A 22,908-nucleotide genomic window follows, 5' to 3' on the forward strand; every position below is an offset into this window, starting at 1 on the left:
AGCGTGGGGCTAAGGTCTTTTATGAAGGCTCCTGGGAAGAGTGTGTGTGTATGTGCATGAATGTGTGAGTGAGAGCAACTTTTTAATCAAAACAGACACTGAAGGGAAGAGCTCCACCTATATTCTAATGACTAAGAGCTGTAGTGGCAGCCCCAAGAACCTATTGAACTGCAGAGAAACTGTAGGGCTGGGCTCAACATCTGCCTGGCTCCTCTTTCCTCTACTGATTCATAAACAAATCAGGCACCAATACACTCCCTGGCCCTGGGCTTTTAACCCTTTCCTGGCTGTCACTTCCCACTGGAAAGAGCAACTTGAATTAAACAAGGTGTTTTTGCATTAGAATGGATACAGGTAGCACAATTACACTAAAAGCTAAAAACCAGTTTGCATTGTAAGCCCTTTTGTCAGATGCTCATAATCTTCTGAAACTTTGAAGCTAAAGTTTTCCATGCTGGGCCTCTGCTCCAAGGAGAAAACCGTTGAGCAAGTTTCCTCCGTCATTACTCAGTTAGGACAGTGAAGAAAAATTCTGACTCTTTCTTGAAAGAGCTATGGCAGAAACCAGCAGCTGAAATTTGACACTTAAAGTTGGGCATGGCTTGGAAGTATTGAGGAGCAGTGCATGCGACTATGGGGAGAAAACAGGTTTCACTCGACTACGCTCTATGAACATTCTCAGCAGGCACAGCAGAACATTTGGGCCTAACTCTCCACTGCCTTTGTGTCAAATGCTACTAAAACAGATTACTCCACTCACACCAGTCATAGCCTTTGCACAAAAGTGATAGACTATACAATGCAGTGAAGAATTGGACCCTTCTGGGATTGGGGACTGTGCCTTTAACAGCTGACCATCCCAAAGAGCCTGGGCAGGGTGGTATGAAGGTCACATTGTGTTATGCACAGCCAGTTGGAATGGACACAGAGTAAAGCAGATCTTCTGCAAGCACCTTACGCACTGAGTGATCCCGGAACACCATACCACCTCTGGTGAGACGCACAATGGCATGGGTGGTTGCCATAACTGATGCATACTGAAGTGGCTCCATGCTGGTCTGACCCACCTTAAGCTAGAGAACCCTTTTGGGAAATTGATCAACTAGTAAAAGGGCTCCGCCTACTTCAGCACTCCACATCCATTAAAAATGTTCCTATGGCTGAGGGAAATGGGCAGGTGGACGGGAGCTCAGCGACCCTAAATTCGATTCCCACCCTTTCCACTGCCAATATGGTGACAATTTCTGCAGCATGGTTAAATATTATCAGTACAAAAAACTGCATCATGTTGCAATCTGGAATTGCAGGGATGGTACAAACTACATTGAATTTAATATAAAAATAAATACGACAGGACAGCTATATTAATTGTATTGTTTATTTCATATTCATAAACTCTTCAACTTTTTCATTTAAAGGGAATGGTCACAAAATTCCACTCTGTTGAAGAGCCAGGAACCTTGCTGTAGACATTAGAGCTGGCATTTTGTAGAGTATACAGGATGGGTCTGTGAGGGAGGTAGCTATCATTAGCCCCTGTGACAGATTAGGAATATGTGTGTTTCAGATTGTGAACTTCACGTTGTATTTGTGCATCCTATTTTGTTTCAGGGGGTGCCATTTTGTACTGTAATCTTCATGTTGGAGTGTGACCCTATGATATATTGCAACCTCCATTGTGGATTAGAGAACCCATTTTATAGTCTGGGTTTGATACCTAGTTGAATGACCTTGTCTGTGAAGCTGTGACAGGGCCATCAATATGGAATGACTCTTTCCTGCTGGAACAATGGGCTTTTACCATTAAGGCCATTGGTCAAACCCAGGACTAACGGGAGGGGTGAAATCGGATGCATTCAGAACTGCATGTTATTTTCCAAAGATTCTTAACTCTCTAGTGTGCATTGTTAAGAGTAAAGTGTCTGTGGTTAAGAAAATACTTGGCAGCGTCTGTGTACCTTGCTTTCCTGCCAAATTGTCTCTGAAGGGATTAATTGAGAAACCAGTGCTCCCACACCCAGAAGGACTGAAGGAATGTGTCTAAGAAGATGCGGGCTCAGCAGGGCTGAGGCTGTAGTTCTGGAATATTCAGCTAAGGCATTCAGACTACAGGGTCCCACTGCCCAAGAAAAGTGTCAGATGTGAAGTCTGCCTGGAGTGCACTTCAGAACCAGAGGTCTAAGAAGCACATGACCCATAAGGGCAGTTTGGTCCACTCACAACAGATTGATGTCCATCCAAAGAGAGGGATAGAGAGATGGTAGTGGGTGGAGATTATGATTGCCCCATTTTACACTACTTTAAGTAACTTGCCCCAGGTCTCACAACTCTGTGAACAGGAGTCAGTGATTTAAGCCTTATGTTATCTGTGCCTGAGGTCTGGTCTACACTACACTACACTGGTGTACACACTGCAATGACCCTTTTGTTGACAAAACTGCCCTGTTTTGTCAACAAAATAAAACCACCTAGATGAGAGGTGTAGAACCCTTTACGGCAAAGTTTTTGCGAAAAAAGTACGTGTGTAGACACTGCTCTTAGGTTATATTGCTAAAAATAGCCTCTTGATTATCCCAGCATGCCATTGTGAGAGCCGCTCTGGTAAGCAGTTTGAGCTCCGCTGCCCTGGAGCCGTCTGCCTCCACACCACCCCTTTCAAAGCCCCAGAAAGTTTTCAAGTTAACTCACCGTGGAGAGCTCACTCAATAGCACAGCAAACATAGTGCTGTCCTGCCTGGCCTGCCCTAAACTGCAGGGGAGGGTGTAACTCCAGCTGTGCTGTGCAGAACGAGAGAGGGAGGTGGGGGCTGTGTCCCTCTCCCCTCTGCCATGAGTGTACCGAACCTGTCTCTACGGAGGGGGGTGGGGAAACGGGGGACACCAGCTATGAGCTGTCTGTGTAGCAGCTTCTGCCTTGGAATTGGTTGCTTCCAGTTGCTGTTGTCTGAATTTAAAGAGACAGAACGAGTGCAGACACACTTACTGTTCCCCAACACATGCGGTCTATCTGTCTCTCTCTTTCTCTCTCTCACACACACACTCATTCACTCTTCCCCCTCCCCTCGCTTCTGTGGGCTTCCTGTGTTTGTGTTCAGCAGTGTCAGCTTGGCTGACAGGGCAGTTTAAAAGTGGCTGTCAAGCTAGTAGGACGCCCTGTCAACAAAAGAGCTGGAAATGTGAATGTTCTCCACTGACTGAAGGAGACAGTGAAGACACGCAACAGCAATTTAATTACAGCAGTGGCTGTATGCCGGCAAAACTTGTGTTGACAAAACTTTCTAGTGTAGACAAGGCCTCAGTCACTACACCTGTAAAATGGAGCTACCTATCTTTGTGAAGACCTCTGAGTTCCACATAGCAGGGGTTCAAGCACAGATGTTCTGTTAATGATCTGCTGCCACACAGCAACTATTGAAGTAATCCTGACACAGATCAGTTAATCAAGGAAAGAAATAAAGTCTTTCTCAATTATTGGCACTCCTGTGTGCCACACCTCATATTTTTTTACACACACACATACACACCCTGCCAGGCCTTCTCAGACACATCGCCTATGCCCTCTGTGCCTTACTTATGATTTCTATAAAATGGGGCCAATAACACCCATTCACTTCATAAAGAACTTTGAGATCTACAAAAGAGAAATGTAATGTACATACAAAGCATTATTTATTAAAAAACCTGGTCACAAATTTTCATGTGGAAAGTTTTCCTGCCAAAAAATAGGGTTTCATCGAAACTGACATTTTTCTCTGGAAAATGTCAATCCTGATTATTAGAGAGACAGGGTGGGTGAGGTGAAATCTTTTATTGGACCACCTTCTGTTGGTGAGAGAGACAAGCTCTCCTTCAGGTCTAGGAAAGTTACTCCCAGCATCACAGCAAAATGCCAAGTGGAACAGATTTAGCATATATTGTAAGGAACCATTCAAGGTAGAGTGTCCCATTAACACCTCTGCAGTCATAGGAGAAAAGAATGAGGTTAATGGATTACAGATTGTTGTAATAAGCCATAAATCCAGTGTCCCAGTTCAGTCCATGATTTTTAGTGTCTAGCAGAGTTATTAATTTAAGCTCCCAGGCTCATCTTTTGAAAATGTTGTGCAGGTTTCCTTTGAGGATGAGGATTGATAGGTCAGATATAGCGTGATCGTTTTGTGAAAAGTGTTCATCTACAGATGATACGATGTTTTACCATTTTCCTGTGTTAGTTTAATCAAGAGTGTAGTAATTGTCTGGTTTCATCCACCTAGTTGTTATTGGGGTCTTTAGTGCACATGATGAAGTACACCACATGTTGAGATAGGTATGTGCAGGACCCTTGGATCTTGAAAGGTGGGTTATGGGGGGGTGTTGATCATTGTAGCAATGGAGATATGTCTGCAGATTTTGCATCTGTTGATCTGGAAGGCTCTGGTACCACTTTGAGTTGGCGTGTCCTGGTCTGTGGGAAGCTTGCTTCTGATGATGAGTTTGGAGAGGTTGGAGGTTGTTGGAGGCCATAATTGGGCGATCAAGAAAGATTTTTTTCAGAATGGCGTTCCATGGGTTGTAGTTGTTGATGGGGTTATAAGTGACAATGAGGGGTCTGCAATCTGAGGGGCGTTTTATTCCTGTATTGAAGCAGGTTCTCTCAGGTTATTTGGGTGGCCTCTTCCATGATGCAATCTACTCTGGTGGAGTGGCCTCATCCTCAAAGGAAACCTGCACAACACTGTCAAAAGATGAGCCTAGGAACTTCAATTCATTACTCTGCTAGACACTACAAATCACAGACTGAACTGAGACACTGGATTTATGACTTATTACAACAGTCTGTAGCCCACTAACCCCTTTTCTTGTCCTGTGACAGCAGAGATGTTAACAGACTACACTACCTTGCACGGGCCTTTACGTTATGTACTTACTACTTGTGCTAAAAAATCTGCTCCACCTTGCATTTTGCGGGGACGCTGGGAATACCTTTCCCAAACCTGAAGAAGAGCTCTGTGTGACTCAAAAGCTCGGCTGTGTCTACATGGCAGCTAATGTCGGCATAACTTATGTCACTCAGGGGTATAATAATCACCCCGCTAAGTGACGTAAGTTACACCCACGTAAGTGCCGGTGTAAAGCTTCTCCTGCCTACATAGCTACCGCGGCTCATGAGGGCTGGAGTAGTTAAACCAATGGAAGAACTTTCTGTCATCGGCTTGCAGCAGCTACATTAGAGAGTTTACAGTGGTATTGCTACATTGATACAGCTGCAAGCGCTGTAAACTCTCTTCTGTAGCGGTATCCCTTGTCTCTCTCACCAAGAGAAGTTGGTCCAATAAAAGATATTACCTCACCCAGCTTGTCTCTCTAATATCCTGGGACTGACACAGGCTATGTCTACACTACAGAAATTTGTCGACATATGATATGTCGACTTTCAGCCACCACTAGTCCACATTGCTATCCTTGGGTCGGTAGAGAACGTCCTAACCAGGACCACTTCCACTGACCTAAGGGGCAGTGTGGGGGGAGCTGAGGGAACCCTGCAGGGAGTCCTCAGGCTCCCGGCTGCCCCATCACCTCTACCGATCCCAGCCGGGGTGCGGGGACTTCCCCGCTCCCAGGTGGGAGCCAGCTGCAGCCCACTGTGGCTTCCCGGTGTCCCAGATGTCAGCAGGGCTGCAGCCACCTACAGCTTGCCTGCATCCTGGGGTGGCAGTTTCCCGTGCCCAGGCTCACAGCCGGGCAGCAGCTGCCCAGGGCTTGCTGGTGTCCTGGGGCGGCAGCCACACACAGCTTGCCCCAGCTGGGAACCCGAGTTCCCCAGGCTCACAGCCAGGCGACAGCTGCCCATGACCAGCAACCAGAGCCCAGCAGCTTGTGGAGTGGAGCTCCAGCCCCCTCTTCCCCACTTGTCAATTGCTCTGTTAGAGCAGTGAAATTGACATGTCTGACAGCCCCTCCACTGCTCTAAGGGGACACAGTGTCTACACTGACAAATGTGTGTATACCAGGATTGTTTTGTCGACAAAAGTCACCTTTTGTCAATAAAACTCTAGTGTAGACTAGGCCACAGCTACAACACTGCAGACAATCCTGATTATTATTTTTTGCAAGAAATGTCGAAATGAAAATGTTAGTTTTGAATCACTGTTTTGAATCAAAATGGCAATTTTCATTCTGTTATGACATTCAATGTCAAAAACTTTCCAGCATTTTGTGTTCTGTGCATTTTTTAAACTTTTCATTCTGATTCAAAACAGAAACTAATTTCAGGGTAAAAATTCTGTTTTCCAAACAGCTCTATTTATTAATCCATTGTACAAGTGGGTTAACTAATACGGAGATAGTTCAAAGAGTGATTCTACTCTGAAAAGAGATTGCGTAAAAAATGTACCTTCTTGCCCAGCATGACAGCTCCCGGTTTATATCCAGAGTCATATGTGCTGACTAAGTCCCTTTTATTCCTCATAGTTTTCCAGAGCCAACACAGCTCAGAGGGAGTGAGCTGAATTCTATTTGTCCCTATGCATCATCAACAGACGAATTCCAACTGAAGGGCCAAATAGTGCCACAGGCTCCCAGGCTCCCAGTGGACTGCTCCCCCACCCCACTCCCCGTTCCCCACCAGAAGCCAGCCCCAGGCTTCTTCCCTCCACATTCCCCACTAGAAGCCAGGGAAAGCTGCCCCAGGCTTCCCTCCTCTCTGTTCCCAGAGGGAAGCCATCCAGGGCTTCTCGCCCCTGAGGAGTGGGGTCCAACTGCCACGTCAATTTCATGGCTGAGCTTCTCCTCGCTCTCCCAGCTAAGAGCTGAACCAGACGCCCTCACTTCTCACCCCGCTCCCAGGCGGGAGTGGAGACAAAAGCTGACTTTTGTCGACAAAACTCTCTAGTGTAGACCAGCTCTAAGTCTGTTTAACTTTCAGATCTCTGAATGAATTTGCAGTTGGAAAAACATTTTATTTGTAAATTAAGTCAATTGGATCTGGAAATCATAATGACTTCAAACTTAGAAGCCAGTAGTATTGTTTTTGGTCACTTTTCAGAATAGATCCCCAATATAAGTAGTTTGACCTTGAGGCACTAAGTGTCAGTGGCTTGCCTGGCTGTGCAACACACAGATCTAAGTTCTAGTTCCAACTTCATCTCAAGCTCCCTCTGTGAACAGGCATCAGCGGTTTAAGCCTTAAATGATCAGTGCCTCAGTTACTGTATCTATAAATTGGAGCTATCTACCTTTGTAAAGACCTGTGAAATCCATGGAACATGAAAATGCAATGAGCTTTATTACTCCTACTTTATAGATCAGAAACCAAAATTCAATAAGGCTGAAGGTCTTGCCTGGGATATATAGACTATATATATATAGAATATCGATGGAAATCCTGGATCTGAGGTTTATTTGCCATGTGACCTTGCGCATCCCTTTGCATAATTCAGTAGTCCAGATGGGCTTTGAGGGTCATCTCCTCCAGCTCTAACTTCAGTATATTTTATTCTAACTAGGAAGTCAACTCTTTCATTGTTTATTTTGTTACTTATTTTTAAATGTAACTTTAAATGTCTTTTAAAATGTAATTTTAAATTATTTATGGCTCTAGTTATTTGTGCAGAAAACATAGGGCTGGGTTCACAAAGATCCTTAGGAGTGGTGATGCTATGCATTGCCATACCTAATTTTTCGGTACCTAGAAAATCACTGGGATTCACAAAGCCAGAGTTTGACAACTAGGCTCCGCTGTCTAATGAATGGGGAGAGAGGCACCTTAGAATGGAATTCACACACACACACACACACACAAAAAAGCCAGCATGCTAGGCAGCTCCCCACCTAAGGCAGCCAATGGGAGATGCCAAGCCAAAGGGCATATGCCAGCTCCTGCCCCTTTCTTGAAGCTAGGTGCCTAAATCTGGGCTGCAGGGAGGTGTCACTCTGTGGGATTCTCAGCTGCAAACCCTATCTTGGTATTAGGTGCCTATGCCATTTTTTCAAGAAGTCAGGTGTGGGAGAAAGGAAGAGTTCCCTCATAACTTTTAGCTGAATAGTTAGTGTATTCACCTGTGATGTGCGACAGCCTGGCGTTCAAGTCCCCGTCCAGCTGAGGGGGAGAAAAGATTTGGACAGGGATCAGACACCATGTTCTGTTTTTTTCCTACATTGCCCTACTGAAAGAGGTCTTTGATGGCGGTAAGGAAGAGAGAGAATGGCTCTATAGCCTGGTAGTGAGCACACTCACTCACGAGGTGGAGGATCCAGGCCCCTTATGCCAATGACTTTTTTAAAATTAGTCCACTGTAGAAAAATCATTTTAAAAGGTGAGGTGGAGGGAGGGCTTTCCCATTCCCCAGAATTTCCGATAGCTCAGTGGTTAGGGTACTCATCTACAAAAGAGCAAGTCTGTGTTCACAACCCTTCTCCCTCTCAGCTGGAGGGGGGAATTAAACAGGGGTCTCCCACATGCCCCAGTGCTAAAAGCTGTGAGGGGACCCTCCTATTTTGTGTAAGCTTCCTTATAGGTTCCCAGTCTGAGAGACAAGCTGTGATTGCATGCCTACCAGACTGGACCCCACAGACAAGTGAAGGAGAGGACCACTTATCTTCCTTGGGTTTGTGAATCACTCTGGGGCTTAGGCATCTGGATGCCTACTGTGCACATGCCCAGATGCAGAAACACAGATGCCCAGGGAAATTTTACTGCAAACGTTTAGGCGCTGAGCGCGTTTTGGCACCAGGAGGTTCGGCAGCAGATAGACAGGAGTTTTGTGAATCTCAGTACAGCCTGATTCTGGGATTTAGGCACCTAACTGGTAGTTAGGCTCCTAAGTCCTTTTGTGAATGTAGCCTATAGTCTTTAGAAGGTGGTCTTCTTATGGGGTTTCTCTGTGATACAACAGCCTTCGGTGTCCATGGGAAACCACTGCATCAGCTGATTTAGTGCTCATCTCCATAATACTATTTCCCCACCCCACCAAAACATCTTCAGTTATCTGAAGTGCTTTACTTTATGTAAATTACTTAAATTATGTAAATTAATTATGTACATTACTGAAGTGCTTTACTTTATCCAGTGCTTTACTTTATGTAAATTAACCCCAGGTGTTTAAAGTAAAGCTCAGTCAGATATTTTTTAAAAACTGTCTTACTCATCCATAAATTGCTGGGAATAGGATGTGCTCAGACCCTGGGATGGATTAATCTCTCCTGGATTAATTGATCCTGTCCCCTTGAAGCCAGTAAGAGATTTTCCATTGCCTTCAATAAGAGCAAGTTCAGGACCCCAGTGAATATAGAGCATTCATGTGGGCACGGGTTGTTGAACGGGACTTAAGATATGTGGGTTTGGGGAAAACACCCAAAACCAACTGACATATTCTTCAAGCCATTTGGGAAAAATCTAAAATCAACCAAATTGTGAAACTGACCTAGTTGTGTACTTTAAAAAGTGAGTATTTTAAAAAATCTAAACAAAATCAATAGTCAGAAACAAAGGGGCAGAGGATGGGAGAAAGATCTCACATGTTCCTTACAGTTGTACCAGCAAGTCTCTCAAATTCACTGGGGACAGAAGAGGAAGATTGTTTACATTAACTAACTAAGAAGAAAATCTTGGTTTATTAACTGGAAACAGTTGTTAGATGTCTCTGTTGTTTACCTGCTCAGAGATCACAGGCCTGGGGTCTGGAACAACATAACCCAATCAGATCACAAATAAAAATGTCTGCATTCCATCTTCCTCATCAGATGAATTTTATATTTAATCTCTTTCAAATGCTGTTTTTATTTTTTAGATTATTACCTTTCATAATCCTATCAGCATAATGGAGAGTTTTCCAGATACAGTGCTTCTGATGAAGGAATTCAGAATGTGTGTTGCAATACACAACTTGTATTAACCTCTCATTTCACTGAACATCACGAATTTTTGCCCTCTCACATAACTAGAATGGCTCTGTCTCATTTATATATCTTTAGAGTTTGTACATGTTGTTGTTCACATTAGGAGTCAAGAATTCCTTAAATTCATGCTTGAAGTGAACTCCCTTCCCACAACCTAGTCCAAATAGTTACCAACTACTCATTATACATTTTTAATAACCTCCTAAAACAAAATAAATTAAGTACCAAAATATATTACCATCATTTATTGAAACTAGCAAGTTATTCAAATATTTGCAATTGCTTATTCCTAAACATCTGAATTGAACATAAGCCATGTAACATTTTGCTTTTGATTGCTTACAAAATACTTCCAGAACTCAACTTGATTTATATTTAACTTTCTCTTTCTCTCACGTATGACAATAATGACAAAAACAAACACTTCAGTAATTCTGAACAACACACTTCTATTCAACCTTGCTCCTCACTTTCAGGTCTTGTTTTGCTTCAGATCTTTAGCTATGCAAGGTATTTGTCACACACTGCCACTATTCCTTGTTGTGTTTTGTATTCGATGTACAATTATATATTATCATATTAATGATACAGATTAACTTGTAAGGCATTTCTCACCAGCAGTAGTACTGTACAGAAATAAAGGCAAATTTGCTTCTTCCCATCAAGAATCATACATTTAGTTGGTTGGATAGCCATCACTGAGATTATAACATGCACAATATACAACATTTTCACCAAAAACAAAAAAAGTGTATTACAAAACGAATACAAAATATAATACAAAATAAATTGGGCATTGAGAAAATTTTGTTTTCATGTATTTTAGTTCTACAATGTTCTGATTATGTCTTATAAATTGTTTTTGTACATTATGTGTAAATACATGTATGCGTACACACACACCCCCCACCTACAGTATGGGGTCAGGATAACATGGAATAAGTTGTTTTATTTTTGCAACCATTTGACAAACCCCAGACCATTTGACAAACAATGGAAGGATGTGACAAAGTGCATTTGCTTTGCACTTTTCACCACTTCGCCTGTACCCTACCCACTAAGATAGCTGTTCCAGAGCTACTTACAGTATTTGAAACGTCTAGAGCAGCTTCAAAGAGTTGTCACTTAAATAAAACCACAAACACATTTCCTTCTTCCTCCTCAAATACAGATAAGGTAAAAAACACAGATCTAAAATTAAATTTGCTGGATCAGAGAGGGATCCACACTTTAGAGGCCTGATGTCATCGGTGTTGAGATATTAAGGTGATAAGAGCCTTTGTTCAAAATATGTCTGTATCTCTTAGATATTTCTCTCAAGGCTAGAATCACACGCTTTATCCCATTCAGATGGGATTTCAGATTATCCAGTGAGATGTGTGTGTAAATATATGCATGCTCACATAAAGACCTGTGCATTTGTATCCCTGGTGGTTCACAACATAAGAGGTCTTAAATTTGCTATACTCTGAAATGCAGAAAATCTATTTTAAATCACTTTGGAAACCTTTAAAATGTTATTCAAAAGTTTTCCTCCAAAGCATATATGATAGCTAAGGAAACCTGGTTTTAAAGGTGGAGGGATGTGAACAATAGTACCTATTTAAAAATGAAACAACTGTAAAATATTTTCTAAACTAACATCTCTAAAATGCAGCATAAAAAAATACGTGATGATGTTTGATGGTATTTGAAGGTTTATTGGTACCTCTTGGAACAATCTGTGTTACTCACTCATGGTTTCATCGCTGCAAGTTCTGCAGTCTTCACAAACGACTGCCAATAAATGTTACACCAGCACACATCATTAACATTACACACACAGATACTCACTTTCTGCCTCTGGGAAACCTGCCATATAACTGCAACAGTCAGTGGAAAAATATTTTAAGTTTCTAATTTCTTTAGATCCAATTTCTACTACTTAGTATTAGATATCAGTCCGTTAATACGGAGGTGAGAAGATATTCTTAGGGGATTTAGGATTGCAATGAACTTGCACTGCAAAACTTCTTTAGGACTAATTTTTTTAAATTCTGTTTCACTACTGACAAATTTCCATATAAAACAAAGACAAAAATACCAGGAAGGAAATAAAAGGGCTCTGCAGTGTGCTGTTAAAAATCAGCATGTACTTCTCTGTTTCTCTCCACCTGTACTTTAAGTGCTAAATTCTTTTTATATATGGACGTCTAAACAAATCTGTGGAAGGGAGAGACTTGATTAGTAGGAACTTTTGCATGTAGTGAGAGACAACAGATTGACTGACCCAAATAAATCTATATTGTATATGAATATAAAAATACAAACCTTCTGATCTTTAACTAAAATTTCTAAAATATTTGCTTCAAGTTGCTAAACCTTTCTGCTAACTCAGCATCACCACAAATTCAAAACACTCTGCAAAATAAGGGTTTTTTTTTTTTTCAGTCTGTAACATCCAATTGTCAAAACCCTTGTGCTGTCATTTTTAGTGTGCTTATATTTTAATTTATTCTTTCAGTGTATACAATGTGCTTTTCAACTCCTATCTGGGGAAGAGTACTAATACATAACTGGTTTGATGTTACCCAGGACTTCATCTTCCCAATTGGGGAGACAGCAGAAAAAGAAAGCACAGCCTATTACAATAATAGTGCTGCTCCAACCAAAGCCATACGCCCAGCTGAACATATTAGCTCCTGTCAATTGGATGTCTTCGGTGAACTTCACTGGATAGATGACCAGGCCTATGATCTGGAATATCGCTAAAGGAAGGGGGAAAAATGAAAATGAGTGACAATTAATCTCATCACATTTCCTGCTATCGGCAGTTGGTGCATTCCTCTATCAAATATTTAGAACTTCAATCCTACAATCAGATCAATGCAGGCATACCCTTGCATTCTTGCAGAGATCCATTGACTTCAATGGGATTCAGCGCAAGTATGAGGGTCTGCCCACACAGATCTGATTGGGCCTCATTCTGGAACCATTTTACAGACACATCTCTCACTGACTTCAAAAGGGTGTTCTGGGTGCAAAGTGACTAAAGATTTGGGTCCTTAGCCCTACACTCGAGAAGAATTCGAACTAACACAATGGCAATGATGGGCTTAATAAGAGGAATTTCAACATTTTCAAACCAAGCACAGATGCAGAAAAGGCACAATCTGGATTAAAAGAATCCAACGGAGTAGTTAAAGTAATTTACTTTAGCCTTTGCATCGCAGTTTCAATGGCAAAACTTACTTGTGTGTTAGCAACACCACTGCTGGGATTGTTGTTTTGCTGCTTAGTTACTGCCACAGAGGCATCGGAAAGAGTTCAAAACCAAGCATTCTGGTTTACCTGCTTGCTTTATGTCTCCGCCATTACGTAACAACACCCACATCCTGTAGCAGTTTTAAATGATCTCTTTCTGTTTCTAGGTGGGGCTTTTAGAATCAAGTAGAAAGTTGTCCCACAAAAGCTACCTTTTCTCAGCTAGTAAACTGTATTGTTATGTGACGGAAGCGTTTACATGGGGCATTTGTGAAAGTTGTAATTGACCTTAAAACATTCCTAACCTCTGAAGATGTACACCAACTATCACTTCAAAATTAAAACATGCTTTTCTCATTCATGAAAATTAATCATGAACCCAATAAGAAATGTATGTGGGACTGGGTATTTTAGGAGGAGAGGGAGGGAGGGAGGGAGGCAGGCTTTACTCCAGCTAGCACAACAGATCAGATTTAGAACAAACATCAGTATCTTTTCTTTGTATTCAGTCTTACCAACTACAAAGACCAAGCCACCGATTCCTCGCACAAAGTTGAAACGAAGTATGTCAACGGAGAATGCAATGACTGCTAGGGCGAAACAGATGACCAGGATCACGAAGCCGATGAGGTATGTGGCAGCTGCTGCTCTTCCCCAGGCTTGAAAGGAAAGGAGGGAAATGTTATACAAAACCGTGCCTAGAAGTGGATGTCACCCTTAGGTCTTTTGTTTGCTTTAATTGTGGCGATTCTGTCCCTTATAAGCATACAATATTGCTTTGACTTAGTAAGGAAAATGTAAGTGTGGCTTTTAAGGAACCATAGAGGTCTAAGCAGAGAGTAATTGTATATTATCATTATTTATATGGGGCCGTAAGTATGCACACTGCTTTACAAGCACAAGAAATAGGCAACGGTTGGGATTTTCAAGAGCACTCAGCTTGACTTCGCTCTGCTCCCACTGAAATCAATGGTAAAGAGTTAGCCCACTTTTGAAAACTCCACTCATGGTCCATAAGCAAACAGACAAGAAGGCTATGGGGAGGACAAAAGCAGACAAAGGAAAGGATCTCTCTCTGGACAGTGCAGTTTTCTGCTGTGAGCAAGAGATAGAAGCTGTTTTGTAGTTAGTTGTTTGATGAAGAAATGAGGAATGCTGCAATGGAGGACTAGCATTGAAAGGCTTAGCAGAAGAAGTTAGGATTAACGTGAGATCTGAAAAAGGAAAGGGTGATCAGTATACAAGATAAGGGAGCCAATGTCCATATGCAGGGAATGAGAGATGTGAAAGCCACTAATGCAGACAGTTACAGGTAGTCATAAAGGGAGTGGAATAAGCCACATGCAAGGAATTGGATTTTGGCAGCTTTATTCCGTATGGGCTGTAGGGAGTGAAGTGAGAATTAAGCAGAACAGAAGAGGGTAGATTTTGGAATAGCAAAGGTGAGAGATGACAGAGATTTGGAGAAGGGTTGTACCAGTAGAAATGGAAAGGAATAGGTGGCTCTTAAAGATGATGTGGACTGAGTGCCAAAAGGACTTGGATCCAGCTTAGATGTGGGGCAGTCCAATGACTGGTGGAGTTACCAACCCAATGTAAATTATTTTGGTAATATCACACGGGATAAGAGGATGCATTCAAAGTGGACAAGTTCATGGGACCAGGATAGGTCTCAAGTATAACTTCAAGTCACTCGGAGGCAGAAGAAGGGGACCAAAAAGACATTGAGAAAATAACCTTATTACAGTAGCACCTTCCATTTGCCACTGCTAAGTAAGAAATCCCATGGTGGTAACAATGGGCATCAAATGCCTGGGCACCAGAAGAATAAAATCCCTCCCTGAAAAGCAACCTATAATTTTCCTTTTTAAAATGCTGGCTTCTGAACAGAGATGAATTACATTCAAACCCCATTCTCTTTCCAAACCACAGACGCAAGCATAGGCAAGCGCCATGCAAACAACAACAAGCCGTTTCTTGCCCAGGAGGCTGAGTAAGCGGATTATTTGGGCTCTTCAGAGCCAAAAAGTACTAATACAAGAATTTTGATTTTATATGTAAACAGTCGTCATGCATCATCCTTCACCTGCTCTAAAGACTCTGGTTGCCTGCTTTTTCACAGGTGACTAAAACAAGGAACTCATTTAGGGCCAAATCCTGAGCCTGTCATACATAGGAGACAGGGGTGTGCACAAGGGGGGAGGGGGAAACAGGAGCACAGGTCCCCCCCAATAACTGTTGGGAGCACAGAGCTCCTCTGGGGCTGCAGTGGCGGTGGATGTGGGGGACAGCAAGTTCCTGCCGGAGGGTTGGGGGAGCTGGGCGGGGTGGAGAGGAAGAGCAAGCTCCCGCAGGGCTGGGGTACGGAACATGCCCCCCTAAAGGGGGTTAATATTAAAATTTCTGCACATGCCCCTGGTAGGAGTAAGGGGCACATAAGCCTACACATGGAGGGTTCCACATGGGCCTGGCCCCACCCTGAAGCAGCGAGGCTGGTGTAGAAAGAATATGGAGAAGCTCCAGAGCAGCCCTGCAATCTGGGCCCACACTGCTGCTGAAGAAAGCAGAGACTTTCTGCACATGACCTTTCTCCTGTCCACATTCCTCCCCAAGCAGCCCAAGAATCTCCTGTCCCTCTTCCCTCCCCTGTGGAACTGATGCAGGGTTAGGAGTGGAGAAAGGCTTGGTTGGAATTTTTGGTCTGAAACCTGCACTAGTTCTTTCATACTAGATGTTGTTCACTAATGCTCCCAATGCTGATACTGGATAATGTTCAAAGCTGCCACAGCCAAAGGGTTCATTTACAGATTGCTGTCTAAACAGGCTTAAACACAGCACGGAACCAGCTCAAGAAAAATGCTTCCTAGATTAAACCATCTATTTAAACTAGTTATTGATTTGTCATATAGATAATTCGCACAACTGTAAATTATAAAAGTTCAGTAGAAAACCAGATCTGTACACTCCCTGTTCTTAGGGAGTTTGAAACGGCAAGTACAGATGTGCCCAGAACTCAAACATCTTAAAAATTTGGATGGAATCTGAAAAGTTGACTCTGTAAAAAATGGCACTGTGGAGTCTCACATTTATTGTGTCTCAGGGATCACCTTATCAAGACACATACTTTACAAGTAAAAAAGTCTTTGTATAACTGCCTGCTGTGTAAACTCAGCCTGGAATTCATCAGCTGTGAATTATTTGCTCAGCTCTGGTAATAATAAACTAGCAATGTATTTAGCTTTGGGAGATGGCTAGTAAGGAAATTGCAAAGATCAGTGTCAAGTCCAGATTTAGTCAATGTCTTCAGAAATAAAGGAGTAAACAAAATGGTCACGAAATTTACAAATGATACTGTGGCCTTGTCTAGTTTGGCCAAAACTTTTGTTATTGCTTCCAGCATTTCAGCACCACTACTGACAGCAACAGTTGGCATGTGAGTATAGATAGGGCTGAAGGTAGCTGTTGGTGCTTTTTGCTGCTGTGTCATGTGGACCTGCTCTGAGCAGGATTAGACAACACCATGCTTGAAACAGTGAGAGCTACAGCCCTGTTTATGCTAACGCTGCTACTGTTCCTGACACTGGTGGAAGCAACAGTGGGAAATTTTGGGCAAAAAAAATAAAAAACAAAACAAACAGTGTAGATATGCCCTAATTGAGAGCATTTGACAATATCAAGGAGTATGGGACTTGGAAAAGATACCAGACACCTGTGTTAAGGGCCAATATAAAACCTGGGGTAGGAAGGTTCACCATGGAGCACCTGGTCAACTCCACTTTTATGTACATGAACACACCTGATGCTTCCAATTTTGGAGAAAGTGCTAGGATTCCTTCAGGTGCTGTCCAAGGACTCTTAATGCAGGTCCTTCTTTCGGATCAGCTTCCCCTTCACAGCTGACAAATATGAAAGATTGTCCCCGAATTTGCTAAAAGAGATAACAGCCTTTTGCTCGCTTTCCAACTGCTGAGTGGGCCTCAGCTGATTCCAATCTCCCAGCCTCTGTTTGTGGAGTCATTTGACTATTTCAATTGCTCTAAGGCCTCTCTCTGTGGATAGCCATAGCTCGTCTCATCATTTCCAATCTGTTTTGTTTTGTTTTTCTATTCAGTATTGTGATGGGGCCAGCCCTGACGGCTATAGGAGGGTGCTACTATTTGAGTCGGGGGGCCGCAAGCCTAAAGGGAGGAGCCACCAGATCCAGGACTCAACTGATTAGGGGGGGCAACAAATGAGAGAACAGGAAGGAGGTGAGGGTCAAAGGGTCAAACGGAGAGAACCAGAAGGGGACACCAAGCAGAGAGCCCCAGACAGCGCCCACTGCTCCCGAAAGGTGTCAAGGGAGCCGGCGGACGCCGCCCAGAGGAACTCCGCCCGGATGCGTGAGTGCACAAGGGAACGGAAGTACGCCCCACAGTCGCAGGGTGCCTCCCCAGCCAGCCTCCTCTCCCTGGTGTTATAGATGGCGGTTGCTTGGGAAACTTGAAGCTCTGTACCTACAGACACAGAGAGAGAAAGCACTGCACCAGTTTCCATTTGGTTCACATTTGTAAGGCTATTTTTGCAACCGTAAATGAGGTGTTTTGCCAAAGAGTTTCTTATTCAGCACCAGCAAATAGATACTCGTGATACAGTCACAAAATCACCAATGCAATTTTGGGTTGCACATGCAGAGGCATGGAGCAGGGATGTAATAGTCTCTTTTTATGTGCTCTGAACCAGCTTCACCTGAAAGACCCGTGTTCAGTTCTGGACATCACCAAAAAAATATTTACAGATTGGATGGAGTTTACAGAAGAGCAACTAAAATTATTCAAGGCTGAAAGGATATAATTACCGAAAATAGTAAAAGAGTTATATCCATATACCCACAACTTAGCTAAGTGAATATTTAGCAAAGAACATGAGTCCACAAATATTAGAGTGCAAGCACCAAGGAGGGAGTTATTAAAGTGGCATTAGCAGTAATGAGATGAAGTTTAAAAAGAAGGAGAAATTAGATTGAACGTCGGGACATCTTTTTGACAGTGAAATGTAGTCGCCCAAAAGAAGGGGTGAAAATTCTACTGTAGGACTTTTAAAAACTAGATTGAACAAAAACTCTAGGAGAACATTCAGTAGAGAACAATCCTGCAGCAGCAGGTAGATGGACTAGATCATTTAAAGTATCGGCACTTTTCCATCTACAGCTTCTGGCTTTATAACACTGGTTAAAATGATCAGTTGGTGAGGTTGTAAATAACTGCTGTTCTAATGGCTGAAGGCTGGGAACCGCTGATAGTGATATTTTTTTATCATCATAAATGGCTGCAGGTTGTTTTGTTCAGCTGCAGGGCAGGAGGTATAAAATGTGATTTTGTTGCCAAACAAGGAAGTCTATGCTCATGCTGGTTCATCCTGAGCAGAAATCCATGGTAAAGGAGATTTTCTTGCATGCTTAATGACAGAATAAGGTGATAGGAATGCTTGTGTAGACATTTCCACATGATGAATGCAAAAAATGCAGGATTCTGGGTTTGTTTGGGGGAAACTAGGATTGTCCGTTGTGCCCTTTATTTTATTGTTATAAGTTTTGAATATGCTATGGCTACATCTGGGAATTGTACAAAACAATCACTGGTTGGGGATCCTACTACAGACAAAATGCTGTCAGCCTCCAGAGTCTATACAAACATTCACTGTAGCTGAACATGCTGAAAAGCAGGTAGTAAACTGCTCTGGCAATATTCATCTCCCCAAGGATGCCTACCTAGTCTGGTATTTGGCTGGAATCTTATATATAGCTTCCTAGTGTAGGTAAAGCTAAAATATTTTATTTGGGTGGGGTTGGACAAGGCAACCTAGATAATGTCTCTTTTACTATCATTTACCTTTGCTGAGCACTCACTGCAAACTAAATTCAACTTTCTGTAAATCAACCCTTGTAGCATAAGTCAGATAGAAATATGCACAGAGGGGTAAGGTCAAGAACATGTAATATATCTTTAATGTTTTTAGCTAACTTATCTGAACGCCAAGATAAATCTCCCTACACACTTGGCTGAGAGCCTGCTACACTGCTACAGACAGACTTAAAACTCATGAAGCTTGGCTCGTGCTCATAAACTTCGAGGCTTTTTTTTTCTGTCAAAGATCCAAACTAATGTTTCTATGTACTATATGTATTTGAGTCAGTTATCCTGTGTTAATAAATGCCAATGATTTATTAAAACATAACCAGCAAAAAATTAATAATCCATTAGGTACTTTACCATATATAATTTGTTATACGATGGTAATTCAAATCTAAAATAACTGTGAAGATAAGCAGCTTAAAAAAGCCTTTATCTAGACTCAAGAGGACATTCTTGCCCACAAATATTGAGCCTAAGTGTGTCTTTTTTAGGTAAAAAGGCAGAAAAGTAACTGCTTTGCAAATAAGTGGTCATCAGTAAAACACCAAACACAGTAAGTCTGAACAGCACAGACTAGGCACAAAAGGAGGATTGTTAATTCAGCAGCATTCTGAGCTACATAATCTCAATTCAAAATGCAGTGCAATGCTCCTGCTTTTTCATGCAGCATATTAGTAACCCTGCAAATGGTAACCTGCCAAACCTGCATTCAGGAGCTTCCTGGACTCAAATCAGAATCATTCTCCATTAAAACAAACCCTCTATCCAACCCCAAGCTGATCCCCCTACTCGTCTCTTTGTCTTTGTACCCCTTATCCATTGTGGGACACCCAAGCCCCAGGTTTCAGATGTGCCTTGAGAAGCAGTTCAATTTAGGAACCATTCCAAGGTGCATATTCCCCCCCCCCAGGTGTGGTTCAGTTTCATCTCCTCTAATCAGCATGCACTGGGTATGCAGACTTGATTAAGAAGCTGATTCTAATATAGTTTTATAGTAATGAAGGGATCCCTTTGAAGCTTTCTGTTCTTATCATTGGGAGGGGAGCAAACTAGGGTGGCATAATTAGATATTACAAGCAGAGCTATGAATCTAGATTAATGGATTTTTTAACTGCAGCAGCCCTGTGCATGCTCACTGGTTCTTGCTTGTTTTGAGTTACATTTCATTAGCATTTTTTGAATAAAATAACGTCAGACCACTGTTTGATTTGCTTAACATATCAAAATGCTACATGTTATGTCCTTTGCCCAGAAGTAGATTCTATTTGAACAGAATAACCTCAGCAGTAATCACATCAAGATTATTCAAGGGACAAAGTTGAGTTGGTTAAAATAACCTGTAGGTAAATAAGCGTATTCTTCATTTATAACAGCACCGGAAAAACAGTTCTTTAGCAAAACAGCAGATTGTGGCCCTTTCCCCAAAGCTCCTGTCCTTCTGGGGTGAAGTATGAAACAATTTATCAATATAGCATATAGCACTTAATCTACAGTGTTTGTGGAGAGGCAAACTGTGTTACCATGTGAGAAACCTAAAGGCAGTAACCCTGCTGTATTAGCCGTTCTTTCCTTTGTAGGAAGGGTCTGGGAAGATGGAGTCACTTTCTGAGGGCAACCAAATTCCTCCCATGTAAGAGTAAAATCTACAAACAATCAGGGTAAGAAATTATGCTGTTGCTCTCATAATGTGTTCTGCATTTTGCTTGCAGGCAAGTGCCTTAATGGAAAGCTTCTAACAAACATTAATGCAGTTATCCCCCAACATTTTACCCTGTGCCCCCCTTTACTCCTGTCTGCACCCCCTGCGACTCCTCCCCCGCATCTGGGGCTGGGACTGGGCCATCGTGGGGGCCCGGGGCTGCATGAGGGTGATGGGGTTTTGCTGCCCTCAGCCCTGGGTGGGGCTTCCCCACTGGGAGCCCCGGGGGCTCCCGTGCCCCCTGCAAGGTTCCTCCACGCCCCTCCAGGGGGGGCATGCCCACCAGTTTGAAGACCTCTGCATTAATGCTTCCATCCACACAACACACAGAATGTTTCAAACAGATTATCCTTTTTGTCTACACTCCTGATACACTGGATTTAAAATGAGTAATCCAAGGTTTCTGAGTTTCCAGATCATTCTGGATGCTTATCATCATGATAAGATCACTGTGTCTGTTTCCCCTCCAGTAAGTAGGCTGTAAATATGTACAAAGAACAGCCTATAACTTTACAGAGGAAAAAAAATATAGTATTTTCCTACTCTCATTCTCCCAAAGCTCCCCAGTCCAGTGCATTTCAATGAAGGTAGGTCTCTATATTTGGCCCTACATGTTCCATTTTATAGAACAGCAAATATAATCAGCCAGTACGTTTGCAGCTACTATTAGCAAAGACAATACCCTGAGAATACGTGGGGCGAGTATTAAGATGGGGTAGCAGAGCCAAACATCATTTACGAACATCTTTAACCACTTTGAAAATAAATACACATTATCCCCAATTTAATTTCTGACTTTTCAGTGCCATTTTTTTCCACGCTCTATTTCCCTCTATTTGAAATTGCAGGTTGAGAGGCACCAAAGCAGCAGAATTTCCCTAGTCCTGAAGGGTTAGTGGACTCCTGTTTCCCTCCCTCTCAAGTCCTATGAGGAGAGTGGTTAAGATGTTGTGCAGATATGGCACTCCAGCGGCTGGGCCTGTGCAGTGCGCTAGCGATGGCCCGCATTAGAGGCCGTGCTGCCTGGAGCCTCAGCTGGGTCAGAAAGGCGAGCCGGTGGAGAGCCAGTAATACAGGGAAGAAGACAGGCCAAGAGCCAGATCCCATTTTAAAAGAGCCCCATTAATGGTGGCCTGCCAGCGAAGCCTGTTCAAAAGCAATCGTGAGACAGATACACAGAAAACCAGGTCTTCACGATGAACCATGAAAGACTGTGAGTGGGGGGACACATAGTGAGGAAAGGGGCCATTTTGCTCATGGCCATTGCTAGGTGGCACCAATTTACAGCTGTCAGGGATATGTGACCTGGCCCCTGGCCCCCCATTGCAAACACTTACAGTAGTCCATGAGGGACTCGCATTGCCAGTTGAGATCATTTGGAAACCGGGTGCAGCTTTCCCATAAGGACGCTTGGAGCACGTAGGGATCGGACTCCGATTCCACCCAGCCTTTGCCGGACAGCGCAATGATGCCCAAGATGATCGCTAAGCCCAGGAGAAGGGGCAGGAGCCACCTGCATCTCCAGCAGGCAAGGCTGCAGGTCACCATCGCAGGCGGCAGTCAGGGGCTTCAGCAGAGAACGGGGGCCCAAGCCGGAGTGAGAACTCTTGCTGGATCCTGCAGGGAGGGGTGTTTTAAGGAGAGGCCTTTGAAGGAAGAGAGGGTGTGTGGGGTCAATGTGTCTGAGCTGCTTTTTAATCAGCAGCAAAAGGCACTAAGGGAGGAGGGAGCCTCAGCCCCACCTAGATTTATTCCCGTGACTAAGAGCAGCAGCAGTTCTAAACCTGTTGAGCCAGAGAGCAGCTGTAGGGCTGGGCTCAAACCTGCCTTGCTCTGTTGTTCCTTTCCCCTGGCTGCTAAACAAACCACGGCTCCAATTACACTCCCCTGGGCCAGGCGCTTAACTCTTTCCTACCTGGCACTGCTGCTCAGCGTAAAATGCACCTCAGGCATTCACAAGTCCCTTTTTTTTCAGTACACGGAGATTCAGGGCTGTCCCAGGCTGTGAGATTTCAAAAATATGCAACACTTAAGATCTCATTGAAACACATTACAAAAAGCACTGTACTGGTGCTGATCAAAATGTTTGATGTAAAAAATATTTACTAGAAAACAAGACCCCCCCCCCTTTTCTTTTTAGTCAGCAAATCAGCCACAAACTGATCCTGATTTTCTTTTAGCATAGTCATTATTCAT

The 22,908-nt window shown here is 43.0% G+C and overlaps 1 protein-coding gene across 1 annotated transcript; it reads right to left on the reverse strand.

Moving 5' to 3' along the window:
• Nucleotides 1-9,650: 9,650 nt before the first annotated feature.
• Nucleotides 9,651-22,499, reverse strand: LOC137149049 (p53 apoptosis effector related to PMP-22-like). The gene is made up of 3 exons (XM_067542301.1): nt 22,050-22,499; nt 13,635-13,778; nt 9,651-12,623 (listed from the first exon to the last, which is right to left on the reverse strand). Exons 1-3 carry the CDS (start codon nt 22,258-22,260, stop codon nt 12,421-12,423), a joined length of 558 nt encoding a protein of 185 aa, XP_067398402.1. The 5' UTR covers nt 22,261-22,499; the 3' UTR covers nt 9,651-12,420.
• Nucleotides 22,500-22,908: the final 409 nt, after the last annotated feature.

Source organism: Emydura macquarii, unplaced genomic scaffold (genome assembly GCF_026122565.2).
Source record: "Emydura macquarii macquarii isolate MOO-44397 ecotype Brisbane River unplaced genomic scaffold, CSIRO-AGI_Emac_v2 contig_705, whole genome shotgun sequence".
Classification (NCBI taxonomy): domain Eukaryota; kingdom Metazoa; phylum Chordata; order Testudines; family Chelidae; genus Emydura; species Emydura macquarii.